The 24,785-nt window shown below is 68.6% G+C and overlaps 3 protein-coding genes across 8 annotated transcripts; 1 reads left to right on the top strand and 2 right to left on the bottom strand.

The window, feature by feature from the left end:
- Nucleotides 1-13: 13 nt before the first annotated feature.
- Nucleotides 14-8,639, bottom strand: GIT1 (GIT ArfGAP 1). 4 transcript variants are annotated; one of them, XM_064395070.1, is made up of 22 exons: nucleotides 8,397-8,557; nucleotides 5,404-5,537; nucleotides 5,210-5,322; nucleotides 5,019-5,124; nucleotides 4,856-4,942; nucleotides 4,616-4,746; nucleotides 4,444-4,538; nucleotides 4,321-4,363; nucleotides 4,115-4,141; nucleotides 3,785-3,833; nucleotides 3,630-3,702; nucleotides 2,921-3,018; nucleotides 2,729-2,840; nucleotides 2,521-2,648; nucleotides 2,291-2,443; nucleotides 1,981-2,208; nucleotides 1,818-1,871; nucleotides 1,461-1,547; nucleotides 1,284-1,357; nucleotides 1,008-1,190; nucleotides 817-880; nucleotides 14-716 (listed from the first exon to the last, which is right to left on the bottom strand). In XM_064395070.1, exons 1-22 carry the CDS (start codon nucleotides 8,446-8,448, stop codon nucleotides 504-506), a joined length of 2,304 nt encoding a protein of 767 aa, XP_064251140.1. In that variant the 5' UTR covers nucleotides 8,449-8,557; the 3' UTR covers nucleotides 14-503. The 4 variants fall into 4 exon arrangements, with proteins under 4 accessions (XP_064251140.1, XP_064251142.1, XP_064251141.1 ...); XM_064395072.1 differs by lacking the exon at nucleotides 1,818-1,871; XM_064395071.1 differs by lacking the exon at nucleotides 4,115-4,141.
- Nucleotides 8,640-10,167: 1,528 nt separating this feature from the next.
- On the top strand, nucleotides 10,168-17,974 carry ANKRD13B (ankyrin repeat domain 13B). The gene is made up of 15 exons (XM_064395077.1): nucleotides 10,168-10,397; nucleotides 13,678-13,813; nucleotides 14,047-14,171; nucleotides 14,240-14,285; nucleotides 14,540-14,683; nucleotides 14,774-14,963; nucleotides 15,049-15,115; nucleotides 15,205-15,286; nucleotides 15,355-15,419; nucleotides 15,500-15,630; nucleotides 15,741-15,898; nucleotides 15,975-16,127; nucleotides 16,289-16,449; nucleotides 16,648-16,724; nucleotides 16,814-17,974. The coding sequence occupies exons 1-15, from the start codon at nucleotides 10,287-10,289 to the stop codon at nucleotides 17,022-17,024; spliced, it is 1,857 nt and encodes a 618-aa protein (XP_064251147.1). The 5' UTR covers nucleotides 10,168-10,286; the 3' UTR covers nucleotides 17,025-17,974.
- A 469-nt stretch (nucleotides 17,975-18,443) lies between these two features.
- Nucleotides 18,444-24,737, bottom strand: CORO6 (coronin 6). 3 transcript variants are annotated; one of them, XM_064395081.1, is made up of 12 exons: nucleotides 24,505-24,737; nucleotides 22,035-22,357; nucleotides 21,313-21,435; nucleotides 20,751-20,880; nucleotides 20,488-20,669; nucleotides 20,249-20,368; nucleotides 19,920-20,039; nucleotides 19,426-19,530; nucleotides 19,193-19,338; nucleotides 19,057-19,114; nucleotides 18,742-18,972; nucleotides 18,444-18,636 (listed from the first exon to the last, which is right to left on the bottom strand). In XM_064395081.1, exons 2-12 carry the CDS (start codon nucleotides 22,230-22,232, stop codon nucleotides 18,514-18,516), a joined length of 1,536 nt encoding a protein of 511 aa, XP_064251151.1. In that variant the 5' UTR covers nucleotides 22,233-22,357; nucleotides 24,505-24,737; the 3' UTR covers nucleotides 18,444-18,513. The 3 variants fall into 3 exon arrangements, with proteins under 3 accessions (XP_064251151.1, XP_064251150.1, XP_064251149.1); XM_064395080.1 differs by lacking the exon at nucleotides 19,920-20,039 and having other exon boundaries at nucleotides 18,444-18,633; nucleotides 24,505-24,735; XM_064395079.1 differs by lacking the exon at nucleotides 19,920-20,039 and having other exon boundaries at nucleotides 24,505-24,732.
- Between the last annotated feature and the right edge of the window lie 48 nt (nucleotides 24,738-24,785).

Genomic DNA, 24,785 nt, shown 5'->3' with positions numbered 1-24,785 from the left:
GCCGGGGCCCGTGCAATGCTCACACCTTTATTGATACAAATGTACAAGGACACATCTTACAGTGGGGAGTGCGGCCCCGGCACGGGGCAGGACGCCCGGGGAGGGGTTCAGGACGCCCGGGGAGGGGGGGCCCGCGGGCGCCCCAGTCCAGTGTAATGCCGTGGGTGGCCTCGGGGGTACCGGCCACCCAGAGAGGGGTTTTGTGGGGAGTGGGGGTACGAGGCCACCGCCGCCACAGAGAGCTACAGAGGCTATGTACAGGATAAGTTAGGCGCGCGCCGCGGGGTGGGCAGGGGGCTGTACAGGGGGATGGATGCAGGCACCTACCCCGCAGGCTGAACACCAGCTCCTTGATGGCCCGGGGGTACGAGGAACCCCGCACCTCGGCTCCCCAAAAAGGCCACTTGCAGCCATGCTCGCCCCAGGTGCCGGCTGCTGCCGGAGGGAAGGGAGACATGGAGAGTGCGGGGGCCTGGGGACATGGGGGGGACGCGGGCCGGCGCTCACTGCTTCTTCTCACGAGTGGTGATGGTGACCAGCTGCTTGGCGGCCTTGGCGATGTCGTAGGCACACTGGATGACCTGCTGGGTCAGCAGCTGGTAGTCCACGGTGGCGCCGGGCTCGGGGGGCACGGTCTTGCGGCACTCGCTCTGCAGCCGGTAGGCGCTGGCGTTGAGCAGCCGCAGGGAGCTCCGCACCGTCTCCAGTGCTGGTTTCTGTGGCAGGGCACAGGACCGGCATCAGAACCTGTGCTCAGGGGGCTGACAGTGTCTGGTGGGGACCACAGCTGCCCCAGGGACACACCGCTCCTCCTACCTTAGGGAAGAGTGATGCCATCTCTGTCACAGCCGAGTGGATCTTCTCTGAGCAGGGCACGAAGCTGGGGGCAAGGACAAAGGATGATCAACACGGAGGACAGCAGCTTCCAGCCATGGAGGGTGACAAGACATGGCTCCACCCCTGGTCTGGGTGTCCAGAAGGACCCTGAGGCTGTGCCTCAGTCCTACCTATCATGCTTGGACTCTTGTGCTGCCCGCAGCAGCTCCTGGATGTTCTTGGTGACCTGCTCAGTTTTGAGGATGACATCCTCCGTGCTGGGCAGGCCAGGGTCCAGCTCCCCGTCCAGCGGGTCCAGCTCGTGGGGGAAATCCTCATCCTTGCTCAGCTCCACATACCGCTTCCCCTCCATGCTGCAGGGACCAACCAACCGCCCTGGGTCAGAATCAGCCCCCTGTCCCTGTGTCCCCACATACCCTGCTGCAGCCCCCAGCCCCACCACTCACCTGATCAGAACCTCACCGGCCTGTGTGTTGTCATAGTCACTGTCAGTGCCGCTGCCATGCCGGTCCAGCTTGCTCTGGAGAGGAGAGGAGCAGTGTCAAGGCCTGCCCAGCCCCATCCCCACACAGGGTCTGGAGTCTCCCCACCCCAAGGGTTGCTCCCGGTCCCTGATACGTCACCATGTGTCGGGCACCATCAGGCGGGCAGGTCAGCAGCGGGGAGGATGGAGGGAAGGGCACCGAGGAGGCAGATGGACCTTTCCGGATCTGGAGGGGGAAAAGAGGGGAAGCCCATGCTGAACAGGGTGCAGAAGGGTGTGGAGCCGACCCCGGTGACGTGCAGGGGAGGACGAGCACAGGGGACACCGCCACCCTGCATGCAGGAACATTCCGCAGCTGCCATCCCTTGGGGAGGTCCCCGGCCTGACCCGGGGGGGTGCAGGGCGGTGGGGGACAGGACATCCCAAAGGCCACATCCTGGGCAGGCGACAGCCACCATGTCCCATGCAGGAGCCGCCCCCGCTGCGGCCCCCTTACCCGGTACACGCTGGCCGGGATGTGCATGGAGTACAGAGCCTCGTCCTCCACCTCCTGGCGACACACGAAAGGTTACGGCCCCGCGGGAACGGGACCCAGCACCCCACGGGGCTGGGGGGACTGCTGCACCCCAAAACCCTCCCACCCACCCCAGCACACTCACGCCGGGGCTGAAGGGCTGGAGCCGGGTCACCAGCTCCTCCACTGGCTGCCCAAAGGGTTTCAGTGCCGAGCCCGGCTCGTACATGGAGAAGGCCTGGCGGTCCCGGCGGTGTGGGGGGGCCGTGCCCGGGGGGTGCCCGTGCTCTGGCCGCTCGCTGGGGGCCGGGGTTGGATGTGCAGGACCAGTCTGCTGCCGGATCTGCGTGTTCTCTGCCTGCAGCTTGTGGATCTGCAGCCAGGAGGAGGGGGAAGGCATCAGCTAGGAGAGAGGGGGACGCTGAGGAGGGGAGTCCCGCTGGCCCCGCACCCACCTCGCGCTGCAGCCGGCGCAGCTCATCGCTCAGGCTGTTGTTCACCTTCATCAGCTGCTGCACCTTGGCCTCAGAGGCAGCCAGGGCCTTCTTCACCTCCAGGTACTCCTGCAGCGTGATGGGGCCATCTGACAGGTCGGAGGAGTCCATGCTCTGCAGGGAGAGGAGCTCAGCGCCAGGATCCCAGAGGCGGGGGTCTGGGTGGGGGTCCAGCCGGGGCCCGGGCTCACCCTGGCGCGGTTGTTGCGGGAGGCGTTGCGCAGCAGCTCCTGGTCCGTGTCCTCGTCAGAGGCCACGCTGTCGTAGTCGTGCTGGTCGTCCAGGTCACTCTGGCTCCGCAGCGAGTAGTCAAGGGCGTCTGGGGAGAGAACAGGGTGGGTGCTGAGCACAGGGCAGGGGGAAGTGCTCAGCCCCACCTTGCTGCCCTCCGTGCCTCACCTGTGGGGCTGAGCAGACTCTTCCCTTGCTGCCGGCGCTTGGCTTCCCCGAGGATGTCGATGAGCAAAGTGGCAAACTCCCTGGCGTTGAACCTGGCCAGTTTTTGCCGGCCCTGGGGGCAGGAGTGGGAAAAAGGGGGTGAGCAGAGGTCTGGGTGCACAGGGGGGCTGTGGGGCCTGGAGGGGGCCTCACCTGGTTGCGCGTGGCTGAGTACTCGGGGTTGACAGGGAGGAAGGGGACGGCGCTGCGCTCTGTCACCAGCGTGCTGTGGTTCTGCGTTGTCAGCCAGACTGCAGGAAGGCACCTGGTGTCAGACCCCGGGGGACACAGGGGCTGGGCCCCCCCGGACAAGCAGGCTGCAGGGCCCGCAGCCGGCAGGACGCAGGCGCGGGCGCAGGGCCAGCCTGCTGGGGTTGGGAGCGGAGCCTGGCCAGGCTGACGGGAATCGCCTCCCCCAGCCACCCAGCAGGGCTGGGGTCCCCCCATAACCCACTAACAGGACCCTCCCCAATGCTCTTCACCCTTTCAGGCACCAGCTCAGCACCCCCCAGCCGGCGGGAAGATGATTTGACACGTCTGTTGGCACCCACCCTGCTACAGAAATGGGAAACCCCCACCCTGCCACCCCCCAGATCAGGGGCACCACTGCAGGCTGAGCCCCAATCCCTGGGGGATCCCGGCACCCACCTCGGCAGCACCCCAGCCCTGGCACCCAGCGGCGGCCCCTCGCGCTGAGCAAACCTTCCCGGCCGGAGGAATGAGGAAGGAGGGGCCTGCGGTCCCGGCGGACGCGTCCGGATCGGGGGGAGCGCGGGGCTCAGCCGGCCCCGCCGGCCGCTCCTCCCCTGCGCCGAGACGCCCGCCCCGGCCCCGGGGGGCTGCACCCCGCGCCCCCGCTCACCCGCGTCGTTCTCCCGACGGTCCACCTCGTCGTACACGTCCATGGCCAGCTCCTCGAAGAGGCGGTTGCTGAGCTGCAGCAGCACAGGGGACAGTGTCAGGCAGGATGAGAGGGGCAGGCGGGACGCCCCCCAGCCCTGCCCTGGCCCCACTCACCGCCTGCAGCTTCTTCTTGGCTGCCTTGGCCAGTTCAGAGAGGTCCAGGCTGGGGGGTACGGGGAGGGGGGAAACAAAAAGTGCGGGTTATTCCTGGCCTGTTCTCACCAACACAGACCCCAGCTGCACCCCACCGAGACAGGGACCCCCCCTCAGGCATTGGGGGCTTCACCGAGCAGGGCTGGCAGGCAGGCACAGGGGGATGAAGTGGCAGGGGCGGGACCCCCCTCCCCGAGTGCCCCCCGGGTGCTGGGCTGGGCCGAGCGGCCAGGGCTGCAGGGGGGGCCCATGCCAGCAGCATGGGGGCCCCCGGAGCCGAGCGGACAATACCTCTGTGCCATGCACTTTGGGCGCACCCTGCGCTCCGGAGAAGGCAGCGGAGGGAAGAACAGGATAAAGGCGGATGTTAAACGCGCGGGCACGACGACCCCCCACCCCCAGGGATGCTCCAGTGACCGGGGTCCCCCCTCAGCCCAGCGGGGACGCTGGGGGGGACATGGGACAGGGCAGCGGGGCCACGGGCGCCAGGCACTCACCTGTCAGCCATCTGCGGGATGATGTAGTGCCCATTCTTGTGGTCTGCACAAAGACAGGGGTGGTGAGCAGGGCCACGTGCTCCCTCCAGGGCACCCCCCTCACCCCAGGACCCCCTCGCTCACCCGGCTTCCTGCCGCAGAGGTAGAAGGCCAGCCGGTCGGTCAGCTCATACTGGCACTCCACCAGCCGCTCTGCCAGCTCGTGCTGGGCTGCCTGCCTGTGGGAGGGCCAGCAGGGGTGATGCCCACCCTAGGCGGGGGTGCAGGCAGGGGTGACCCCCTTCCCTGCCCTCACCTGGCATAGTCAATGGGGGTCCGGCCGTTCACATCGGGTGCCCCGGGGTCAGCACCGTAGACCACCAGCAGCTCTGCCTGCAGGATCTGCCCGGCCTTGGCGGCCACGTGCAGTGGTGTGGTGCCCTTCTCCTGCGGGCATGGGCAGCCTCAGCCTTGCAGCCTGCATGTGCCATGAGGCTCCAGGACCCCCCAGGGCCCCACTCCACCTCTGGGGTCCCTGAGCCCCACCAGAGCTCACCGGGTGGAAGAAGTTGGCCTGGGCACCCAGCGAGAGCAGGCGCAGGCAGGTCTCCAGGTTGCCCGTCCGCACGCTCGAGTGCAATTGCTGCAGAGGAGAGAGAGCTGGTAACGGGGGGATCTGTCCCCACTGCCACAGGGGGGTCCCTGAGCCCCCACCCCACCTTGCTGAGGTCCTTGGCAGTGACGCCGTCATCATCCCGGCAGGGCAGCTTGTGGACGAAGGCCAGCATCTGGTACTTGGCACGGATGAACTCCGACTTGGTGGGGCTGGAGGGTGGCCAGTGGGTTTTGGGGTGAGGAGGGGGCTGCCAGCCAGAGCTGACCCCCTCCCCACAGCACAGGGGGCACTTACTGCACTTTGTCCTGGGGGTTTGCCTTCCGGCGCCCGCTCTGCACCTGCGCTGGATCCAGCAGCGAGTGCTCCCAGATGGAGTTGGCCCCGTTGCTCGCCAAGGTGTGCACCATCTGCAGGGGACAGGCAGGGCCCAGTGGGCACGGGGGGTCCCAGTGTGCGTGTCCCCACATTCCAGCGTCCCCAGCACCCACCTGGAGCAGGGTGGCGGGCCAGGGGCTGTGGCGCAGGTGCTTGACGATGGAGATGTGGCGGCCCAGGCTGCGGTGCACGCTGCAGCACTCGTCGCAGATGAGCACCCCGCGGTTGATCGACGCCCAGCCAGGGTCTGGGGGTGGCATGGGGGTGTCAGCGGGTGTCCCCTCCCCATGCCGTCCCCTCCTCATGCATCCATCCAGCAGGGGGGATGCGTTGCCACGGCAACCATTTCCCGAGAGATGGAGAGGGGCTCAGCCCATCACCAGGGGAAACCCACGGGTTTCCCATAGCAACCACCAGCCAAAAGGGGGGCAGGGTTTGGCCCCCCACCATCAGGAGGACAGCTGGTGGCAGGGATGATGCCAGCACACTCCAATCAGGGGCACTCTGGCTCACTGCGAGGTCACTCACCCCCAGAGCCCCCGGCTGGGTGTTTGGGGGGTCCTGGATGGGGGCAGTGTGCCCCACAATGGGTGGGCACCCCCAGTCCATGGGCTCCTATGTAGGGTGGTCACCAGCTCTGCACCCTCAGCACCCCAGCCCAGCCAGCCCCCGGGACACCCCAGCTCCGGGGCAGGTGCCATGGCCCCCCACGCTGCCCTGCCCCTCCAGCCCCGCCGCTGGCCCCGGCCAGCCGGACTGGAGCCCTTTGTGTCCCCGCCGGGAACAAAGGATCGTTTGAGCAGCCGCGCTGGCCCCGCGCTGGCACCAGCCCCGGCACCCGCGGGGTGGCACTCCGGGCCAGGCAGCAGCTCCCCACGCCTGCACCCCAAAAACGGGGCTGGGGACGAGGGGGTCTGGCCCCGTGGTGCGGCCGCTGAGCTGCAGCTGTTCACAGCAGCATGAGGACAGGATTTGCGGACCCCCGCTGGGTCACAGCCACCTCCCCCCCTCCCGGGAAACGCAGCCAGGCACGGGTGACGATGCTGAATGGTTCCCAGGTGTCCCCTCTGCCGGGCACCACGGCGGAGCCCTGCCACCCTCTGCCCAGCCCCACCCCCTCCCCTTGTTTCTGCAGGTCCTAAACAAACACCACACTGTCCCACGGAGGGGACAGCCCCAAGCCCGGGCATACAGGGCCTGGGGAGGTGGCCGCACTGGCCTGCCCGATGGCCCTGAGGGGGGACAGTGGCCTCACGACCTCACAGAGGGAGGAAGGCAGGCAGGCAGCCAAGCCTCCCCCACTTCCTTCCTCCCTGCAGGGTCCCGGACCCCTCCCCAGGCAGCCCCCAGGGCACCGTGCTGGGGGGCTCGGCATCCTGGCGTGCTGCAGCGCCCCGGGGCCGGGGTGGGGTGGCCGGGGGCAGCGCTGGCCCCCCCAGCCTGGCAGCCCCGCGCACGCAGATGGCAGCGCCTTGGCAGGCGGTGCGGCGGCATCTGTGCCTTCGCACCCGCTGCCCACGGCCACCGCCGGGAACAGGACGCTCCGTGCGGGGGGAGCCGGCCCCCCAAAGCGGGTGGATCCCGAGTATCCCTGGGGCAACAGCCCCTCCCGCCCCAGGACCGCTGGGATGAGGCGGGATGCGGGCGGGCACTGCAGCAGATCGCGGAGTGCTTGCACAGGGACACTCCAAACCCTGGGAGGATCCCGGAGTCCGAGGGAGCTCGCAGCACCTCAATCCTTGCACCGGGACGTGGGCTGACACCGGGACCCCCAGCACTCGGCCCCGCACGGGTGATGGCAGGGCTGGGGCAGCCGGCATCCCTGCGTGGGGCCGAGGGAGGCCGGGCAGAGGGATCAGGGCACCCCCGGGCACCTCCCCACGCAGGGCCAGGCAGCGCATCCCCGGCAGCGACAGCGGGTGCTCCCAGCGCGCTAGGAAACGGCCTCTGGACTTTATAACTCATTTCCTCCCATGGCTGCCAGGCGATAAGAGATTGGAAGAAACTGGTCTCCATTTCCCCTGGCCGCAGCAGGGAGCCCCGGCACCGCCCCGGGAACCCCTGGCCCCCCGCTTGCCCGCCGGCACGGGGGATGCCTGGAGGCAGGGCAGCCTTTCGCCCACGCGTGCCGGCAGCTCTCCTGGCAGGATCCGGCCATTGGCACGTGGCCGGAATAATTTCGGCACAGCCTTGGCCCGCGGGCAGCTTTCCGGGGCCGGCTCCGAGCCCCGTTCATTCATTGCCGTGGGGCCACCTGCACCGGCCGCGGGCAGCTTTGGGGTCCGGCCCTACCGTGGGCAGGGTTTGGGGGGCCAAACCCTCCGCGACGCCCACGGGCGCGTCCCCAGCGTGGGGGCTGCGGGCACCGGCACCGCCGGGGATGGGAATGGTCTTGCCCAGGCTCGGCTCTGGCTTGCAGCGCGGCGGTGCCCGGCTCGCCCAAGCGGCACCGCCGAGCCCGGATCCGGCTGGGGTGGGTGCCGCCTGTGGGGCGCAGGACGGTGTCCCCCATCATCCTGTCAGGGTCACCAGCGCTGCTGGCACCGACCGGCGCGTCCCCAGCCTGTGCCAGCAGCCCCCGCGCTGGGTGAGAAAGGGGTGGGAGGTGCAGGGGGGCGTGGGGACACGCGGGGTGCGCTGGAGCGGCTCGGAGGAGGGCATGCGGGGGGATCGCGGCTGTGTCCCGGGTGCATGAGGGTGTTCCAGGAGGCTAAAAGGGGCTGCAGCAAGGGGGTCATGAGTTCCATCAAAGCGTTTCACTGGGGGCACATCGGAGGGTTCCTGGGGGGCAGGCGGGGGGCTCAGTGAGGTGTGCAGAGGTGGGGGGCAGAAAGGAACCACCAGGGCGATCCTGGGGGCACCCAGGGAGCTGCAGAGGGGTCTCGGTGTGGGGGGTAGAAGGAGATGCGAAAGGGGTCACGGGGAGCGCTCCGGGGGCAAACACCCCGGGGTACAGCGGGGGTGCGGGACGCGCACCGGGGGTGCCACGGGGCGCCGAGGGGGCTCTCGGTGGCGCGGGGGGGGCGCAGGGCAGGCTCCGGGGCGCAGCCGGGGGCGCGGGGGGGCCGGCGGGGCCGTGCCGGTGCCGATGCGGGGGGGCCCTTACCTGGGGCGCTGCAGTCGGCGCACACCTCTGCCCGCGGCGCCTTCCGGGACATCCTCAGCGGCGAGGCGGGCCCGGGCCCGGGCCTCTGCGCCAGCGTGGGGCGGCGGCGGCGCCCCCGGGCCCGCCGGGGGAGCGGCGGCGGGGAAGGGGAGGGGGGGGCCGGGCGGCGGGGCGGGGGCGGCGGGGCCCGGGGCGGCGGGGCCGGGGGCTGCCGGCTGCTCGCAGCGCCCGGCGGCTCCGCAGGAAGCGGCGCAGGCCCGGCCCCGGCGGAGGAGGGGCCGCACCGCCCCCGCCCCGCCACCGGCAGCGCTGCCGCGGCCGCCCCGCACCGGCACCGGCACCGCCCCGCACTCGCAGCCGCACCCGAACCCGGACCCGCACCGGCGCCGCCCCGCACCGGGACCCGCACCGGGAGCGGCCCCGCCCCGCACACGGAGCGGGAGCCGCACGCGAATTCGGACGGGCACCGGCACCGCTCCACAGCCGCACCGGCGCCGCCCCCGACCCGCAGCCGCACCTGCAAACGCCCCCCGGGCAGCCCCGGACCCGCGCACCGCATCTGCTGCCGGGCATCAGCCCGGCCCTGGCTCTGCTCCTGATCCTGGGCATCCCCCGGGCCTGACCCCCGTGCCCGTCCTCGGGACTCCCGGCCCCCTTTTCAGCCCAGAGCACTGTCCTGCTCCTGCTCCCAGCCCTTGTCCTGTTTATCCTGGAGGGGTGGCACTGCTCCCATTCCTATTCCGCGTCCTGTGTAACCCGGTCCCAGCCCAGGGCACCCTCAAATTGCTTCAGTCCTGCCTTGGACACTTGTTCTGAATCCAGCCGAGCCCTGGGGCAGCCCCAGCCCTGTTCCCAAAGCCACCTCTGACACTGTGCCCCCACTCCCGGACACACCCCTTGTCCAGGACACTGGGCTGGGCCACGCACCCTTTAGGGTGCTCAACAGGGGATTTTGGGGGTGGGTAGGGGTACTGCACAGGGTCTGCTCCTCACTGCGACCCTTTAAGTACTTGGACCAGAGGGGACACCCTGTGGGGGACAGCTGGAGGGGGGTTAAACCCCAGCGGGAGCCGGGGGAGCGGGGCCGCACGGTGTCCCCAGCACCGTGGGACAGGCGGGGTGACTCTCCCGGGTGACCTCACCGCGGCTGCTGAGGAGGTGGCTCATGACGTCATGGGGCAGCGGGGCTGGCAGGGGGATGGGGGATGCTGTGCGGGGACGGGGGATGCGACCACCGCCACCGCCACGGCCGAGCGGAGAACAACACCGGGGGGTTCCTCCCGGGGAGGGGGGAGCAGCGGGTGCGGGGCAGGAGCGCGGCGCCGGCGGAGGCCGGGGCGGCCGCAGAGGCCCAGCCTTGCATTGTTCTCGGGCGGCAGCCGGAAAACGCGACGCCCGCCCGGGAGAGACGCAGGCGGAAAAGGAAACGGGGCTGGGGGCCCGTGCCTGGTGCTGCGGGGGCGGGAGTCGGGGTCCCCCCACCTGGTCCCCACCTGCGCCGTCACCCCTGCCCCACCATATGCTCGAGCCGCTGCCCCGCTGGGGGAGCGGAGGTCAGCTGGGAAGGGGAAGATCAGCTGGGAAAGGGGGGAATCTGGGGAGGATGCTGATCGCCAATGGGGTGCCCCTTTGCAGGCCCCCCCCGCGGGATCGCAGGCTGCGGTGATGGGCTGAGCGGTGCGGGAGGGGGGCGAGGACAGAGGAGGATGAAGATGAGGAAGAAGAAGGGGGCGATGCCGGGCAGGGCAACTACAAGTCCCATGAGGCCGGGCGGTGCGGGGGGGGCCGGGGAAGCACCGGGCGGGAGGTGGCGGCCCGCCCCGCCCCGCGCCCCCCCGCCCCGCGCCGCCCCGCGCCGCGCCCGCCGCGCCGCTCCAGCATGCACGGAGGATGCTCGCGTCTTGCTCGGGCAGGAAGGGGCCGGAGGGCAGGTACCCGCTGCACTACCTCGTCTGGCACAACCGCGCCCGTGACCTGGACCGGGAGCTCAGCGCCAAGCAGGTGGGGCGGCGCGGGGACGCTCCCGGCACGGCCCGGCCCGGCCCGGCTCCGCTCGGGCTGATGCAATGCTCGGGGCCGGGGTGAGGACGAGGATGGAGATGAGGGGGGTGATAAGGATGGGGTCGCTCTGTGCGCTGGCGGGGCTCGGGGGGTGTGCTGTGTGTCCCCAGCTGCACCCCTGGGCTGTGCCTGCTGCCCCCGGGCTGCCGCGGAGCGCTGGGTGCCACCCGCGGGTCCCCTGCATCCTCCAGCACACGCACCCCGAGCATCCCCCCGCACGTGTCCCCAGCTCCCTGCTAGGCCTCTGCAGACCCCCGGCCGCCCCCCGCGTCTCAGGGTATTGCCGGCCCCCCTGGGGGTGCAGCATTCAGCTCCCCACTCTCTGAGCCCCTCTGGGCCGGGGGGACAAGGGCCCTGGTGCTGTCGGGGCGCAGCCCCCCAGCCTCAAAGGGTTCTTCTCAGGGTGAGGGGACCCACTTTGTCCCTGAGCCCGGGAACCTCCCAGCCGCCCGGTGATGGAGCGGGGTGTGGGTGCTTCCCCGGCGGGTTCCCAGCCTCCCTCTCCCCCGTGGCGATGCAATTCAGGTAATTAAAACCCAACCCCGAAGACGCAGGAAACCGCAGGCGCTGGAGGGAGGCTGGCGGGGATGCTGTGCTGAGCATCCCCAGCCTCTCGGCCCGGCTCCTCAAACCCCAAGGCACCGAGGCCATGCTGGATGGACCCTGCTGGTGCGTGGAGCGGGGGTCATTGTGCCGCGAAGCTCCCGCCGGGATGCGGGCGATGGCTCCCGCCACACCCGTCTCCATTGTGGGGTCCAGCCGGAGGCTGCGCCAGCATCGCCCCGGTCTCCCGCCCCATGGAGAGTGTTTTTATTTTCCTGCTCATTTGGGGTCAGCCTTCCCAGGAGCTCAGCGCGGCGGAGATCAAAGCCGGGCTCGGCAGACGTGGGGAGGTGGGGGGGCTGCGGGGGGGTCGGACCCGCTTGCCTGCGGAGAGGCTCCAACGCCCGAGCCCGGGAAGTGCGGGGGCTCTGCCCTGGCCCCCCTGGCATTTGCAGGGTGAGGGCAAAGCCTGCCATGTGTGCACCCCAGGGGTGCAGGGGGGGCATGGGTGCTGCAGGCCAGACTCAGGGGCAGGTGAGGGCTTGGGGGAAGGAGGTGAGGGCCAGCCCAGGCTCCCTGCTCTGTCCAGGGCATCCAGGGACACGGCTCAGCCCTTCTCCCTGCCAGAGCATCCCCTGGGAAAGGGGCTGGGGCTGCTGCTGTGTAAATGCTGGAGGCTGGGTGCCCCCCTGCCCAGGGCTCTGCCCTCCCTCTGCCTTGGTGACCCCCACAGGGCAGTGGCTCCACGTGCTGCCCCTTCCCAGTGTGGGTGTTTGGGGTTGGGAAGCACTGGGGCAGCTGAGAGCATTGCTCCTCTCCATGTCCTTGTAAGGGCTCTGTGTCTGTCACCCCCAAACTGTCACCATGGGCTCCCATCCACACTTGCCTCCACAAGGGAGCGAGGGTCAGTGGGTCCCCTTGACAGGGACATCACGAGGATGTGGCAGGCAGTGACGTGGAGCCTGTTGTGCCAGGACACCCCTCACCACAGCCTGCCCCCTGAGGCGTGGCAGGGACCCGGGGCTGCACGGGGACAGCAGTGCCTGGCACCATCTTCCCGTGCTGGCTCATGTCCCCTGTTGCTACCCAGGAGCAGGAGCTGGGGTTCTCCAGCCCAGGGACAGCCCCAGTGGAGGGGCGTGCTGTGCCACGTGCCCGGCTGGCACAGGAGGAGCGACTGAGCTGCGGTTCTGCACTGCACCGCTGCCACCCCAAAGCCACCCCGGCCCTGTCCTCGTCCCCAGTGGGTGTCACGGCCCCGGGATGGGCAGCGCCTGGAGGTCTGTGCTGTGGTCCCCAAGCTGGAGCCAACCCAACCCCAGGGCTCGGGACTGAGCTCCTGCTGGCACAATCTGGGTCACGTCACGTCCCCTGGGGTGGCTCCAGCACCGTGTCCCCTCACTGGGGACCCTCCTCCTGCCCAGTGCTGGGGCAAGGCTGCAGCTGGGGACCCCCACTGAGCCTGCTGCACCCGCCCCCAGCTAGGGGGTGATTGCCTTAATTAGAGCAGTTTCATTAGTGCAATTAAGAAGCAGCAGCCGCCTGGAGAGCGTTGCAGCGACACACTGGCTCCCAGGGAACTGGGGGGCTGTTTTGCTGCCGTGGTGTGGGCAGACTGGGGGGGTCCCCCTGCCTGGTGCGTCCCTGGGGATGAGGGACACGGGAATACACAGCCTGGGCAGGGGCAGGGACATCCCTGGGGCAGCAGCAGTGCAGGGCATGCCCAGAGCAAGGCAGGTGAGACTCTGGGCACCAGGGAGCCCACGCTCCACCTCTGCCCATGCCCAAACCCCTCTGGCTGCCCAGTCCCAGCTGGCACCTTTGGCTCCTGCACCCCAGGTTTGTTCTCCTGAGGGTGGCTTCCCCAAAAACAATCATTTGGGCACTGCCCCACTGCCTCCTGCCCTGGCAGCATCTGAGTGCCCCTCTCTGAGCACTCCTACCCCAGCTGGCTGCTGGGGGCACAGAGGGTGCCCCCCCTTCCCCGAGCCACCTCCCCAGCTGGGCACGGGTGTGACGCTGCCTCCCACACGGGGAGCAGGGCCCGTGGGTGCCGGGGGTGCCCACCCGCCACCGCACCGGGGATTCCTCGGGGCTGGCTGCGTGCCAGGCTCCGGGCTTGGCACAAACAACGGCAGCCCCGGCGACGGCTCCCCAGGGCCGCGGGGATCCTCGGAGCACCGCTGGGCTCCCACAGCCGCCCGCCCCCGGCTCAGGCAGGGGAACACGTGCGCCCGCCGCAGCCCGGCGCCGGCCCTGGCACAGGGGGCTGCCGGCAGCTGCTGCCTGGCAACTGGGCACAGCCCCCTCCAAATCCCAGAGGTGGGGGCTCTTCTGGAGCTTGCAGCTGCATCGTGGCGTGCAGAGCTCCGTGCGCTGTGCCAGGGGAGTCCGTGCCCCCCACTGCCACACTGTGCCCCTGCTCTGTGCCTGCCTGGCTGTGAAGAGGTGTGCTGGGTGCTGGCAGCAACCACCGGGCTCTCCATGGGTCTGGCGGTGGCAGCAGGGAGAGGCTTTGAGGTGCCTCTCCTGGGGGAGGTCGGGGTGGGGATGCTCTGCCAGATACTGTCAAATGTTGGCTGCTCTTTGTGTCTGGGAGCTGCACATCTGTGGGAGAGCCCTGGGGAGCAAGGGCTGGCCACCCCAGGGATCTCAGAGCCTCATTCCTTCCTGGCAGGCCGACATCGAGCAGCTGGACCCCCGAGGACGCACTCCGCTGCACCTGGCCACCACGCTGGGCCACCTGGAGTGTGCCAGGGTGCTGCTGAAGCATGGCGCCGACGTGGGCAAGGAGAACCGCAGCGGGTGGACAGGTGAGTGGGTGCCCTCCATCCTCCTTCAAGCTGCCCTGATGGAGATGGGCATGGGCGTGGGCATGAGCGTGGACACAGATGTGGGCATGGGCATGGACACAGGCCCAGGCTCACCCTGGTGCTGCAGACACTGCTCATGTGGTGCTCGGTGCCTGTGGCTCCTGTGCAGCGCCCAGCTCTGCAGTGCCACGCCGTGCCACGGCCCTGGACACGGCCCCTTTGCCCCTTTGCAGTCCTGCAGGAGGCTGTGAGCACCCGTGACCTGGAGCTGGTGCAGCTGGTCCTGCGCTACCGCGACTACCAGAGAGCCATCAAGCGCCTGGCGGGGATCCCCGTCCTGCTGGAGAAGCTGCGCAAGGTACCTCCCTCTGCAGGGGCTGGGCCAGCGGCCTCGGGGCTCCCCTGACTCCTCCGTGCTCCCCACAGGCACAGGACTTCTACGTGGAGATGAAGTGGGAGTTCACCAGCTGGGGTGAGCTCGGGGCACAGCGTGGCTGTGGGGGGAGCAGGAGTTTCCCAGCAGAGTCCCCCAGCCCCAGAATCCATCCCCCTGCCCAGGTTGGGGGTCACTGCCCCCTTGCCCCCCGACACCCCAAGCTTGCAGACCCCCATCCTGCCAAGGCATTGCGTTCCCCAGGTGTGTCCCCCACCCAGCCCAGTGCTGGCAGCCCCCTCGGGGGTGCAGGTGTCCCCATCCCCGGCTGGGCTATCGGCATCTCTCCCCAGTGCCCCTGGTGTCCAAGATCTGCCCCAGCGACACCTACAAGGTGTGGAAGAGTGGCCAGAACCTGCGGGTGGACACCACGCTGCTGGGCTTCGACCACATGACCTGGCAGCGGGGCAACCGCAGCTTCGTCTTCCGGGGACAAGGTGAGGTGACACCGCCGTGTCCCCCTCGCTGGGGAGTGGTGCCGGGGGACACAGTGGGGACCATGGCTGTCCTGACCCCATTCCCTGCAGACAGCAGTGCGGTGGTGATGGAGATTGACCACGACAGGCGGGTGGTCTACTCGGAGACGCTGGCCCTGGCCGGCCACGACCAGGAGGTGCTGCTGGCTGCTGTGCAGCCCACGGAGGAGCAGGTGATGGGGCGGCTCACGGCCCCCGTGGTCACCACCCAGCTCGACACCAAGAACATCGCCTTCGAGAGGTGGGCTGGGGTGGCACCGAGCCCACCCCGGGGGTGCTGGCATCCCGGGCTGTCCAAGCAAGTTCACGGTGCCGTGTCACCCTAGGAACAAGTCCGGGATCCTGGGCTGGAGGAGCGAGAAGACGGAAATGGTGAATGGGTATGAGGCGAAGGTGAGGGGCAGGGAGTTGAGCTGCCCAGGGGGGCTGTGGTTGGTTGCAGCTGTGAGGTGCCCACCTCTGCATTCCCCCTCCTCGGCCAGGTCTATGGCGCTTCCAACGTGGAGCTGATCACACGGACACGGACCGAGCACCTCTCAGACCAGCACAAGGGCAAGAGCAAAGGTGGAGCCAGCACGGGCTGGGCGGGCAGGGCACCCCCGGCCCTGCCCTCACCCCCTGCTCTCCCGCAGGCTGTAAGACCCCCCTGCAATCCTTCCTGGGCATCGCTGAGCAGCACGTGGGGCCCAACAATGGGGTGAGTGTCTCAGGGGTTGGAAGGGGTGGCCCAGCAGTCAGACCTCCCCTCTGACCCCACGGGGCTGTGCCCCCATGCAGACGCTGATCACGCAGACGCTGAGCCACGCCAACCCCACTGCCATCACCCCTGAGGAGTACTTCAACCCCAACTTCGAACTGGGCAACCGGGACATGGGACGGCCCATGGAGCTCACCACCAAGACACAGAAGTGAGAGGGGCAGGAGCAGGCAGGGGCTCCCTGCGTCCCCACCTCCACTGCTGCAGAGCTCGAGGTGGGGACGGGTGGGTGTTCCCCAGCCCAACGCCTGTCCCTGGCAGGTTCAAGGCGAAGCTGTGGCTGTGTGAGGACCACCCGCTGTCCCTGTGTGAGCAGGTTGCCCCCATCATCGACCTCATGGCAATAAGCAATGCGCTCTTCGCCAAACTGCGGGACTTCATCACCCTGCGCCTCCCACCCGGCTTCCCCGTCAAGATTGGTATGGACTGGGCACTGCTGCTGACCCGGCTGGCACAGCCAGCTTCCCTCCTCGCCTTTTTTCCCTTTTCCTGCAGAAATCCCCATCTTCCATATCCTCAACGCCCGAATAACCTTCGGCAACCTCAATGGGTGTGACGAGCCAGTCAGCTCCCTGCGGCACAGCCCCAGCAGCGAGGCACCCTCACCCAGCAGCGACTCCTCCAGCGTCAGCAGCTCCAGCTCCCTCAGTATGTGGGGGGACACGGGGAGGTGGGATGGGAAGGGGTCCCATGGGGGTACAGCTGCTGGCAGTGGGTCACAGCAGGGTAAGGGACACACAGCTGGTGGGGTGGAGTAGGAGGGGCACCCCCACGGGTGCCCAGCCAGGCCAGCTGTGCTCTCCCCGCAGCCTCATGCCGAGCGTGTGAGATGGACCCGGCGCTGTTCGAGGTGCCGCGGGGGTACAGCGTGGTGGGCACCCACCAGGACGCCCTGCGGGAGGACGAGGATGACCTGCTGCAGTTTGCCATCCAGCAGAGCCTGCTGGAAGCGGGCAGCGAGTACGACCAGGTGGGCACTGCCACCCCTTCACCTCCTCCTGGCTGAGAGACCCTGCTGCCCACCCCATCCCGACCCACCTGGGATCCTCACTCACCCCACCTCTCTCCATCCCTGCACCCCACGGTGGCGGGTCAGAATTCATGCTGGGGTGGGGAGCTGATTTTTGGGATGCCACCCTCCAAGCCCCCCCTCTTTCACCGGCCACAGGTGACCATTTGGGAAGCACTGACCAACAGCAAGCCGGGCACCCACCCCATGTCGCACGAGGGCCGCCGGGGAGACAGGTTGGTAAGGTCTGGCCAGCCCCGCTGGGGGGAGCGGGTGTGGGGTGCCGGCCCCTCGGGGACCCCGCTGAGCCGCTGCTGCCCGCCAGGACTCCCCAGCACACGGCATCCCCGCGTCCCCCCGCGGCCCCGGCGGCGGGGGGCGGCCGGGGGCCCGGGGCGCTGTTCCCCAGCTACGCGGAGCAGCTGCGCCTGGCCATGGCGCTGTCGGCGCGGGAGCAGGAGGAAGCGGAGCGCCGGACGCGCCAGGAGGAGGAGGATCTGCAGCGCATCCTGCAGCTCTCCCTGACCGAGAAGTGACCCCGCGCCCCCACTGAGCCCCTCGCCCACCCCGGTGGGGATGGGGATGTGTCTGGGGATACAGAGGGGGAGAGGTGTGGGGGGAGCCAGTCCAAGAACTGCGGAGGGTAAATGGGGAACGGGGGAGCGGGATTTGGCACTGGGAGAACGTCCCCAGAGCTGGGGCAGTATTGGGGTGAGGTGGGGGCACCCCACAGCAGCACAGGGTTGGGGTGGGTGTTAAGCCTGCACCTGGGGTGGCAGGGAGCAGGGAGGGTACCCCACGGACTGTACCCCTTCTCCAGGACACCCCATCTCCCCCAGCTGCCCCACGGGGTGCTGCTCAGCCCCTCACCCCAGGAAGGCGGTGGGGGGCACATCCTGCCCCGGATGGGTGGGCTGCCAGTTGCGTGGGGTCCCGGGGTGCCCCCAGAGCCAGGGGGCTCTGCCCAGCTCCCTCTTCCCCCCCCTGCCCAGGCGCTACCAAGTGCACTTACCCGGGAGCTGCTCTGCCTGCCAACAGGGGTGGGGGCTCAGCCCTATTGTGCCCCACAGCCAGCGAGGGGCTGCTCAGCCAGCCCCCCATGGCACGGGGACTGCTGGGGCAGCTGAAGGGGTGCCTGTGGAGGGCAGCCCGGTGTCACCCCCCCTTACCCCTGCTCGCACCCCTCCACCCTGCTCGGATGCCCCCCTTGACAGCGCTGCACCCCCTCGTCCAGGGCACTGACCCCGAGAGAAACCTTACGTCAAATGGTGCTAACCCCGGCCCCCTGCCCCGGCTGCTCCCCCTTTGCACACGGGGGGCCGGGGGCTGCGGGGTGGGGGGGCTGGGCTCGCTCCCCTGGGACTTTTCATAGCTGGTGCCCCTCCCTCCACCCACCCGTGCACCCCACAGCAACATCTGGGCCAGGGCCGGGGGAGCCCGAGCAGCTCCGACCGCGGCCAACACCAATAAATGCTCTTTAATGTTCTCTCTCTGCCTCCCTCTGCCTGGGCCGGGGGTTCACAGGCAGCAGGGGCTGGCAGAGGGGTGCTGGCAGCACCCCTGGCACGGTGGTCCCTCGTCCCTGGGTACTGTCACGCAGCCAAGGGTGGCTGAGCCCTTTATTAAAGGGGTGCAGGAGCAAAGAGCCGGTTGGGAGCAGCCGCCGAGGGGCCGATGGGGCAGGGGGAGCTGAGGGGGTGATGGGGTGGGGGTGTAGCACCGTGCACAAGCACATCCTGGCCCTGTCCTGGGAGGCTGCTGGTGCCCAGCGTGCAGGTCCCCGTGCTGGGGTGCTCGGCAGCCCCAGCCTGCGGGCACTGAAGCGGGGCCCCCTCGGGTGCTGCAGGGGGGTGCCCGTGTGCCAGGATGCGGCTGATGCCAGTGGAGGAGGGGTCAGGTCCGAGCCCTCCCTGCCCCCTCGGCTCCTGGGGAAAGAACACGGCTCCGGGCTCCTGCCCAAGGTGGGGACTCGGCTTTAATCCCCGGGAGGCCGGGGCAGTCCTGGCCCTGCCCGTGGCCACCGCGCTAGTCCGTGCCGTTGGTGAACTGGCCGAGTTTGTTCTCCAGGTCGGAGATGCGCTTCTCCTGCGCTTGCACCGTCTCCTTCAGGGCACGGATCTCCTCCAGCACCTCCTCCAAGGCTGGCTGCTGCAGGGAGGGGGGACACAGGGTCACTGACGAGTCTGGCCTCTCCCATGCCACCCCAGGGCGGGGTACAGCCCTGCTGCCACGTCCCTATCCCCAGACACTCACAGAGAAGTCGGAGTCGCAGGTGGAGTGTCTGCGTCGGGGGCCTGGCGGGGGTTTGCTGTCCAGGATGTTCTTCTTGACCACCTTCAGCTCCCGGTTCTTGATGGGGACGTACCCATCCCGCAGCGAGATGAGGATGGGCTCTGCGTCCTTCCCCGACAGCCACTCATCTGCCTCCAGGGCCGGCTCGGGGCCCGGCGTGTCAGGGTAAAGGTCATCCTGGAAGAGGTCTGACTGCGGGGGGAGAGAGCCCACGGTGAGATGTGGGGTGTGTCCCCCCCCAGGCCCCCATCTCCCCTGGGACGCCCCCAGGCTCACCTTGCGTGGCACCGTCATGACAATGGGCTCGCACTTGCGCTCGTGCAGCTTGAAGAACCTGCGTGGGGCACAGGCAGTCAGGCCCCAGCTGACCCCCCTGACCCCTCTGGCTCCCCCCAGCCCCCCTGGCTCTCACCTGGCGATCTCACACTTGCTGACATCCAGCCCACGCTTGGGCATGAAGCCCATGCCCCGCTGGGGCTCCTTGCTGCTGTAGGTGTTCAGGTAGTGCACGTAGGGAGCCTCGTCCGTGATCTCGAAGTACCGGATGCTGCTGTCACCCTGCCGGGGTGGGGACAGGTGTTAGCCAGCCCTGGCACCCTCAGGGACAGGGTGGCACTTGGGGTGCACCCCGGGGAAGGGGGTTACCTTCCCGCAGAGGTAGACGATGCTGGAGTCGGCGTCGTAGAAGGGCAGCAGGACCCCGTTGCTCGTGTCCATCTCTTGCAGGGCAATGGGCTCCTCAAAGTTGTTCTGGGGGGCCGAAGCAGTGGTGGAGGGGTGTGAGCAGTGACCCCAAAACCCCCACCCTGGTTAGTCACACTCATTAGCCACGGCACACTGGGGGACAGGGCTTGTCCCCTCTGGGGTACACAACCCCCCAGGCAGGCAGCTTGGCATGCCCCCCCAGCCCCACTCCTGTTTACCTGCATGGCCGGGTACCCCCAGCCTGGCTGTACCCCCCTTCCCCAGCACTCCCTGCCTCCCAGCCCCCTCCCCACCCCAGCACTGCACGGCACACTCGGGAACTTGGCATCTTTTGGGAGGGGGATGCAGCAGACACAGCATCCTCGGGCAGGGGGGGTTAGCAAGGGGTCTGGGGGGCCAAGTTCCCAGGGCAGCACTCCATGCGGCCTCGTTACCGGGTCCCACAAGCCCAGCTCCCGCTGGCTCATTCTGGTAAAGCCCGTGGTAAAGATGTGTCCTTCCCGTGTGAAGATGGCCCGCACGGGCCTCAGCCCTTCGTGGGGGGCAAACCTCTCCTGGGGGGAGGGGGAGACAGTCAGCACGGGGCATGGGAAGGAGGGAACATGGAGGGGGTCCGGATCTGTCCCCCAAAACCGCCGTTGAGTCCTATTCCACGATGCTCCCTAAGCACGCGCGTTGCCAGGGAATATCCCCGGCACCCAGAGCGCTCCTGGCTGAGATCGGTGGGGTCGGCGCTGGCCAGGCTGGAGCCGCCGTCTCGTACCAGGTCCCAGAGGCCCAGCTGCCGCTCGCTCATCCTGCTGAAGCCCGTGGTGAAGATCTTGCCATCGGCCACAAAGATGGCGCGGATGGGGCGCGTGCCGTCGTGCGGTTTGGTTTTCTCCTGCGCCGGCGTTAGCGGGTTAAATCAAACACAGAGACGCGTGGTGCGGGGTTAGTAGGGTCAGGCAGGCGCTGGGGGGACCCCGGGGTGGGATGGGGGGGCACAGCAGGGGCACTCACCGCTATGATCTGCTGCTTGCGGGGGTCGATGACACGGACCTTCTTGTCCTTGCAGGTGGTGACGAGCAGGCTGCCGTTGCGGTTCCAGCCCACGTTGTAGATGAGGTCGGTGTGCATGTCGTCCAGAGCCAGCAGCATCTCCCCAGTCCCCACATTCCAGAGGATCACCAGGTTGTCACAGCCTGCAGAGGACCCAGGGGGCAGATGCTGTCACGCCATGGATCTCCTGTGACCCCGGGGAGGGTGACCCGGGACCCCCTTACCTGCGCTGAGCAGGACGTTGCGGGCGGTGGGGTGCCAGGAGATGATGCTCACCCGCTTGGAGTGTCCCTCCAGTGTCACCACGGGCTCCGTGATGTTGCGCACGGGGACATAGTCGGGGATCTGCCACACCTGGGGGGGACAGAGAGTGGGGCGTTGGGGATCACCCTGTGTGTGAGCACTAAGAGGATGAGGGCCTCGGAGCCAATTAACCTCATCAGTAATCCCCGCTCAGCCTGCGGGGAGGGTGGCGAGGGGACGCCAGAAGCGCCTCCATCCTGGGGTGCACCCGCAGCACTGGGGGTGCTGGTGGGCACAGGGAGGGGGGCACGGCCGGGGTGCAGCCCCCAGCCCCCCCCAGCTATTCCTGCATGCTGAGTCGCCAGGGAGGGTAAATTTAGCACAAACTGCTGCATCATGGAGCGAGCAGCCGCCGCCAGCGCGAACGCATGGCACCGCGGCTAAAAATAGGCCAGTGACACTTCACAGGCAGCGAGGGGGGGGGATGCTCTGCACCGCTCCCCCAGCACCCGCCACCCCCTCCCACGGCGTCCAGCCCCTCACCATGACAGTGGTGTCCTCCGAGGCGCTGGCGATGACGTTGTCGTTGTGGGGACACCAGTCGATGTCCAGCACGGGCGCCGTGTGTCCCGTGACCAGCGGGTGGTTCTTGTCCACCCGTCCTGTCTGCAACGGTGAGGGACCGGGGTGAGTCCCCTCAGAGAGACCCTGCCAGGTACCCCCCAAAGCCCAGCCTGGCCACCACGTGGGTTGTGGCACAAATGGGGACATGCAGGGGATTCTGGCAGTGGCCAGAGGTTTGTACCTGCCTTGAAGGGGGAAACTGAGGCACATGGGGCAAATGGGGCTCACCTGGCACAAGGCCTCGTAGGGACACAGAGGAGAATCATGGGACCCATGAGAGGCTGTTTTGTGTCTGCTCTGATGGCAAGGAGGGGTTGGGGACCCTCTCCCAGTCTCTGCCAGGGTTGGCAGGGCAGACCCCCTCTCCACTGGGTGCTGCTCCCTGGGCGTGCTGTGTCCCCAGGGAATTGGGGCTGGGGGAAGGCAGCTGGGGGTTTTCCAGATCACCTCGCTTGCCCCGGGATGTCACCTTTGGCAGGTGCTCATGATCCTCCAGGCTGTTCCTGCCCTGAGCCCCCACTTGAGGAGGGGGTGCTGGGGCAAAGCTGGGGGCTCCGGGGCCACAGCAGGTCCCCAAAAGCAAAACCCCTCAGCATGTTCCCCCCAACACATGACCCAACCCCAGCATCCTCCCCACTCACCTTGGCAAGGGGCAGGACAATGAAGGCCCCGCCGCCGCCGGACTCCACAATGATGGCCACAAACTTGGGGTTGACAGCGCAGAAGGAGCTGTCACATGTCACCTTGGAGACACGGATGTCCTCGTACATCTGGTCTGCCTTCACCGGCTGCCCGAACACGTGCCGGAACTTGCTCTGGCGCACCACGCGGCGGCTCATGGCTGGGGGACACGCTCAGGCCACCACCTCCCCACCCGGCACGGCTTGGAGGGGTTTGGGTCCCCTCAGGCCTCGTGCTCCGAGAGACTCGTCCTACTCTGGGCACAGCGGGAAGCCTGGGAACACTGAGGTGGTGGGGAATGAGGGTGTGAGATGGTGCTGCCCTGACCCCACGTCAGGGAGCAGGGGCAGCCCTTGTGCAGGGATGTGGGGATGCTGGGGGCTGTCAGCTGGTGGCCAGAGCCACTTGACACTGGGCAGGGACATGGCCATGCCATAACACACAGCTGTGCCATGCCCTGTGCCTGTGCCATGTCCCACAGCTGTGCCATGCCCTGTGGCTGTGCTGTACCCCACAGCTGTGCCATAGCCCACGGCTGTGCCATAGCCCATGGCTGTGCCATACACCACAGATGTGCCATGTCCCACAGATGTGCCATGTCCCAAAGCTGTGCCATGTCCCACAGATGTGCCATGTCCCAAAGCTGTGCCATGCCCCACAGCTCTGCCATTTCCCACAGCTGTGCCATGCCCTGTGGCTGTGCTGTACCCCACAACTGTGCCATACCCCATGGCTGTGACGTGTCCCAGTGCTGAGCTATGCCCTGTGGCTGTACCATTTCCCACAGCCGTGCCATGCCCTGTGGCTGTGCCATTTCCCACAGCTGTGCCATGCCCTGTGGCTGTGCCATTTCCCACAGCTGTGCCATGCCCTGTGGCTGTGCTGTACCCCACAGCCGTGCCATGCCCTGTGGCTGTGCCATTTCCCACAGCTGTGCCATGCCCCGTGGCTGGCACTAGGGTTGGCACATCAGCTGCTGCAGCAGAGTAGCAGCGTGGAGGGGACTTTGGAGTGGACATAAAGGTGCCGTGCACCAGGTCACAGCTTGTCCCCTTGTATCCCATCCTGCATCAGCAGCCTGAGGTTGCCTGGCTGGACCCAGCACCCAGGAGGAAGCTGTGCCTCCAGAGCTGCCTGCTGGGGGCTCACGCCTCCCTCCATGGATCCCTGTCCCGTGCCACAGATCCCTGGCACCCACTCTGCACCCCTACCTGGGTAGGGGCTGGAGCTGGCACAGACACAGCCCCATGGGCACACTGGGGTGCGGAGGAGCCCCCCCAGGGGCCTCAGTGGGGTCTCCAGCCCTCAGCCACAGCTGGGCACGATGCCCACAGTCACCCATCTCAGCCCCCAGCCTGTGCTGCTCCTGGGACCTGCCCCAGGGCGAGACTGAGACACTCAGGAGCACAAAACCCTTGGAGCTGGGGCTCTGCAGCACCCACGAGCCACTGGCTACCCCTGTGCTCTTCTGGGCACACAGCCATGGTCAGGAGCCACATCCAGCCACCAAACCATGGCCAGGCACCCCTGTCCCCAGCCCACAGAGCTGGTGTGGGCAGAGGCAGGAGCAGATCTGCTCCTCCATGCCCCCCAGCTGGTGGATTTTGCACAGGGCACATGCAGTGCCCTGCCAAACCACATCTGCCCCGTCCCCGAGTGTCCCCGGAGTCCCCAGGGCACTTCAGCATCATCTCTGGCTTGGCTGAACGGCTCTGGGTGCTGAGGGGCCCAGAGCCCGGCCACCTAGCAGGGCTGGACCACGGCACTGCTGGTGTCACCCCCCGGGCTCAAGCACGGTCCCAAACCCGGGGAGGAGCGAGCAGGCTCCGTGGGGACGCTGTCCCTGCACCTCCAGCCCTGCCAGGGGAGCGGAGTCCGGGGTGTCAGCACGCAGGGAAGGAAGGGACGGCCTGGCTGTCCGGGCAGGGTGCAGGCAGCGGGGGGGTGCAGCTGGGGGGCAGATGTGGTGCAGGTGGAGTTGAGCAGGGTGCAGACAACGTGTAGGGCGCAGTAAAGGCTGGCGGGAGCAGGTGGGGGGCTGGCGCGGTGCAGGCAGGGCTGGGCAGGGTGCAGGTGTGGGGTGCAGGCGTGAGAGCTGGGTGGGGTGCAGGCGGCGCGCAAGCGGGGTCGGGTGGGATGCTGGCGAAGAGAGGTGGGGTGCAGGTGGGGTGCAGGGGGATACGGGCAAGGTGCGGGCAGGATACGGGCAGGACAGCCCCGCTCCCCGCTCCCCCGGCCGTGCCATTACGTTGCCACAATTGAATCCGCAGCGACTGCTCGGGAACGACCAGAGGTCACTGTCCAAATATAGCCATCTCCGCCGGCGGGCGGCGAGGGGCCGGGGCCCGGGGGGCTCAGCCCCGCTGCCCGCGTCCCCCCCGGCCCTCCCCACCGCGCTCCCGCCGCCCCCGCCCCGCGCCCGGCTCCCACCTGCGCTCGGCGGCTGCTCCGCGCCCGGCTCCGCGCTGCGCCCCGCTCGGCTCCGCTCCGCCCGCTCCGGCCGCGCTCAGCCCCGCTCAGCCCCGCTCCCCCCGGCCCGGCCCCGCTCGGCTCCGCTCCGCCCGGCTGGGCTCGGCTGGGCTCGGCTCGGCTCGGCCCCGCGCGGTGCCGCTGCCGCAGAGAACAGCTGAGCCGAGCCGGGCGCCGGGGCCGGCACAGCCCCCCCGCGGCGGGCACCGGAGGGAGGGGAGGGGGGGCCCGGCCCGGCCCCG

The sequence above is a fragment of the Passer domesticus genome, chromosome 19, assembly GCF_036417665.1.
Source record: "Passer domesticus isolate bPasDom1 chromosome 19, bPasDom1.hap1, whole genome shotgun sequence".
NCBI lineage: Eukaryota > Metazoa > Chordata > Aves > Passeriformes > Passeridae > Passer > Passer domesticus.
The sequence above is the reverse complement of the archived record's forward strand: the minus strand, read 5'-3'. Positions and strand labels throughout refer to the sequence as shown.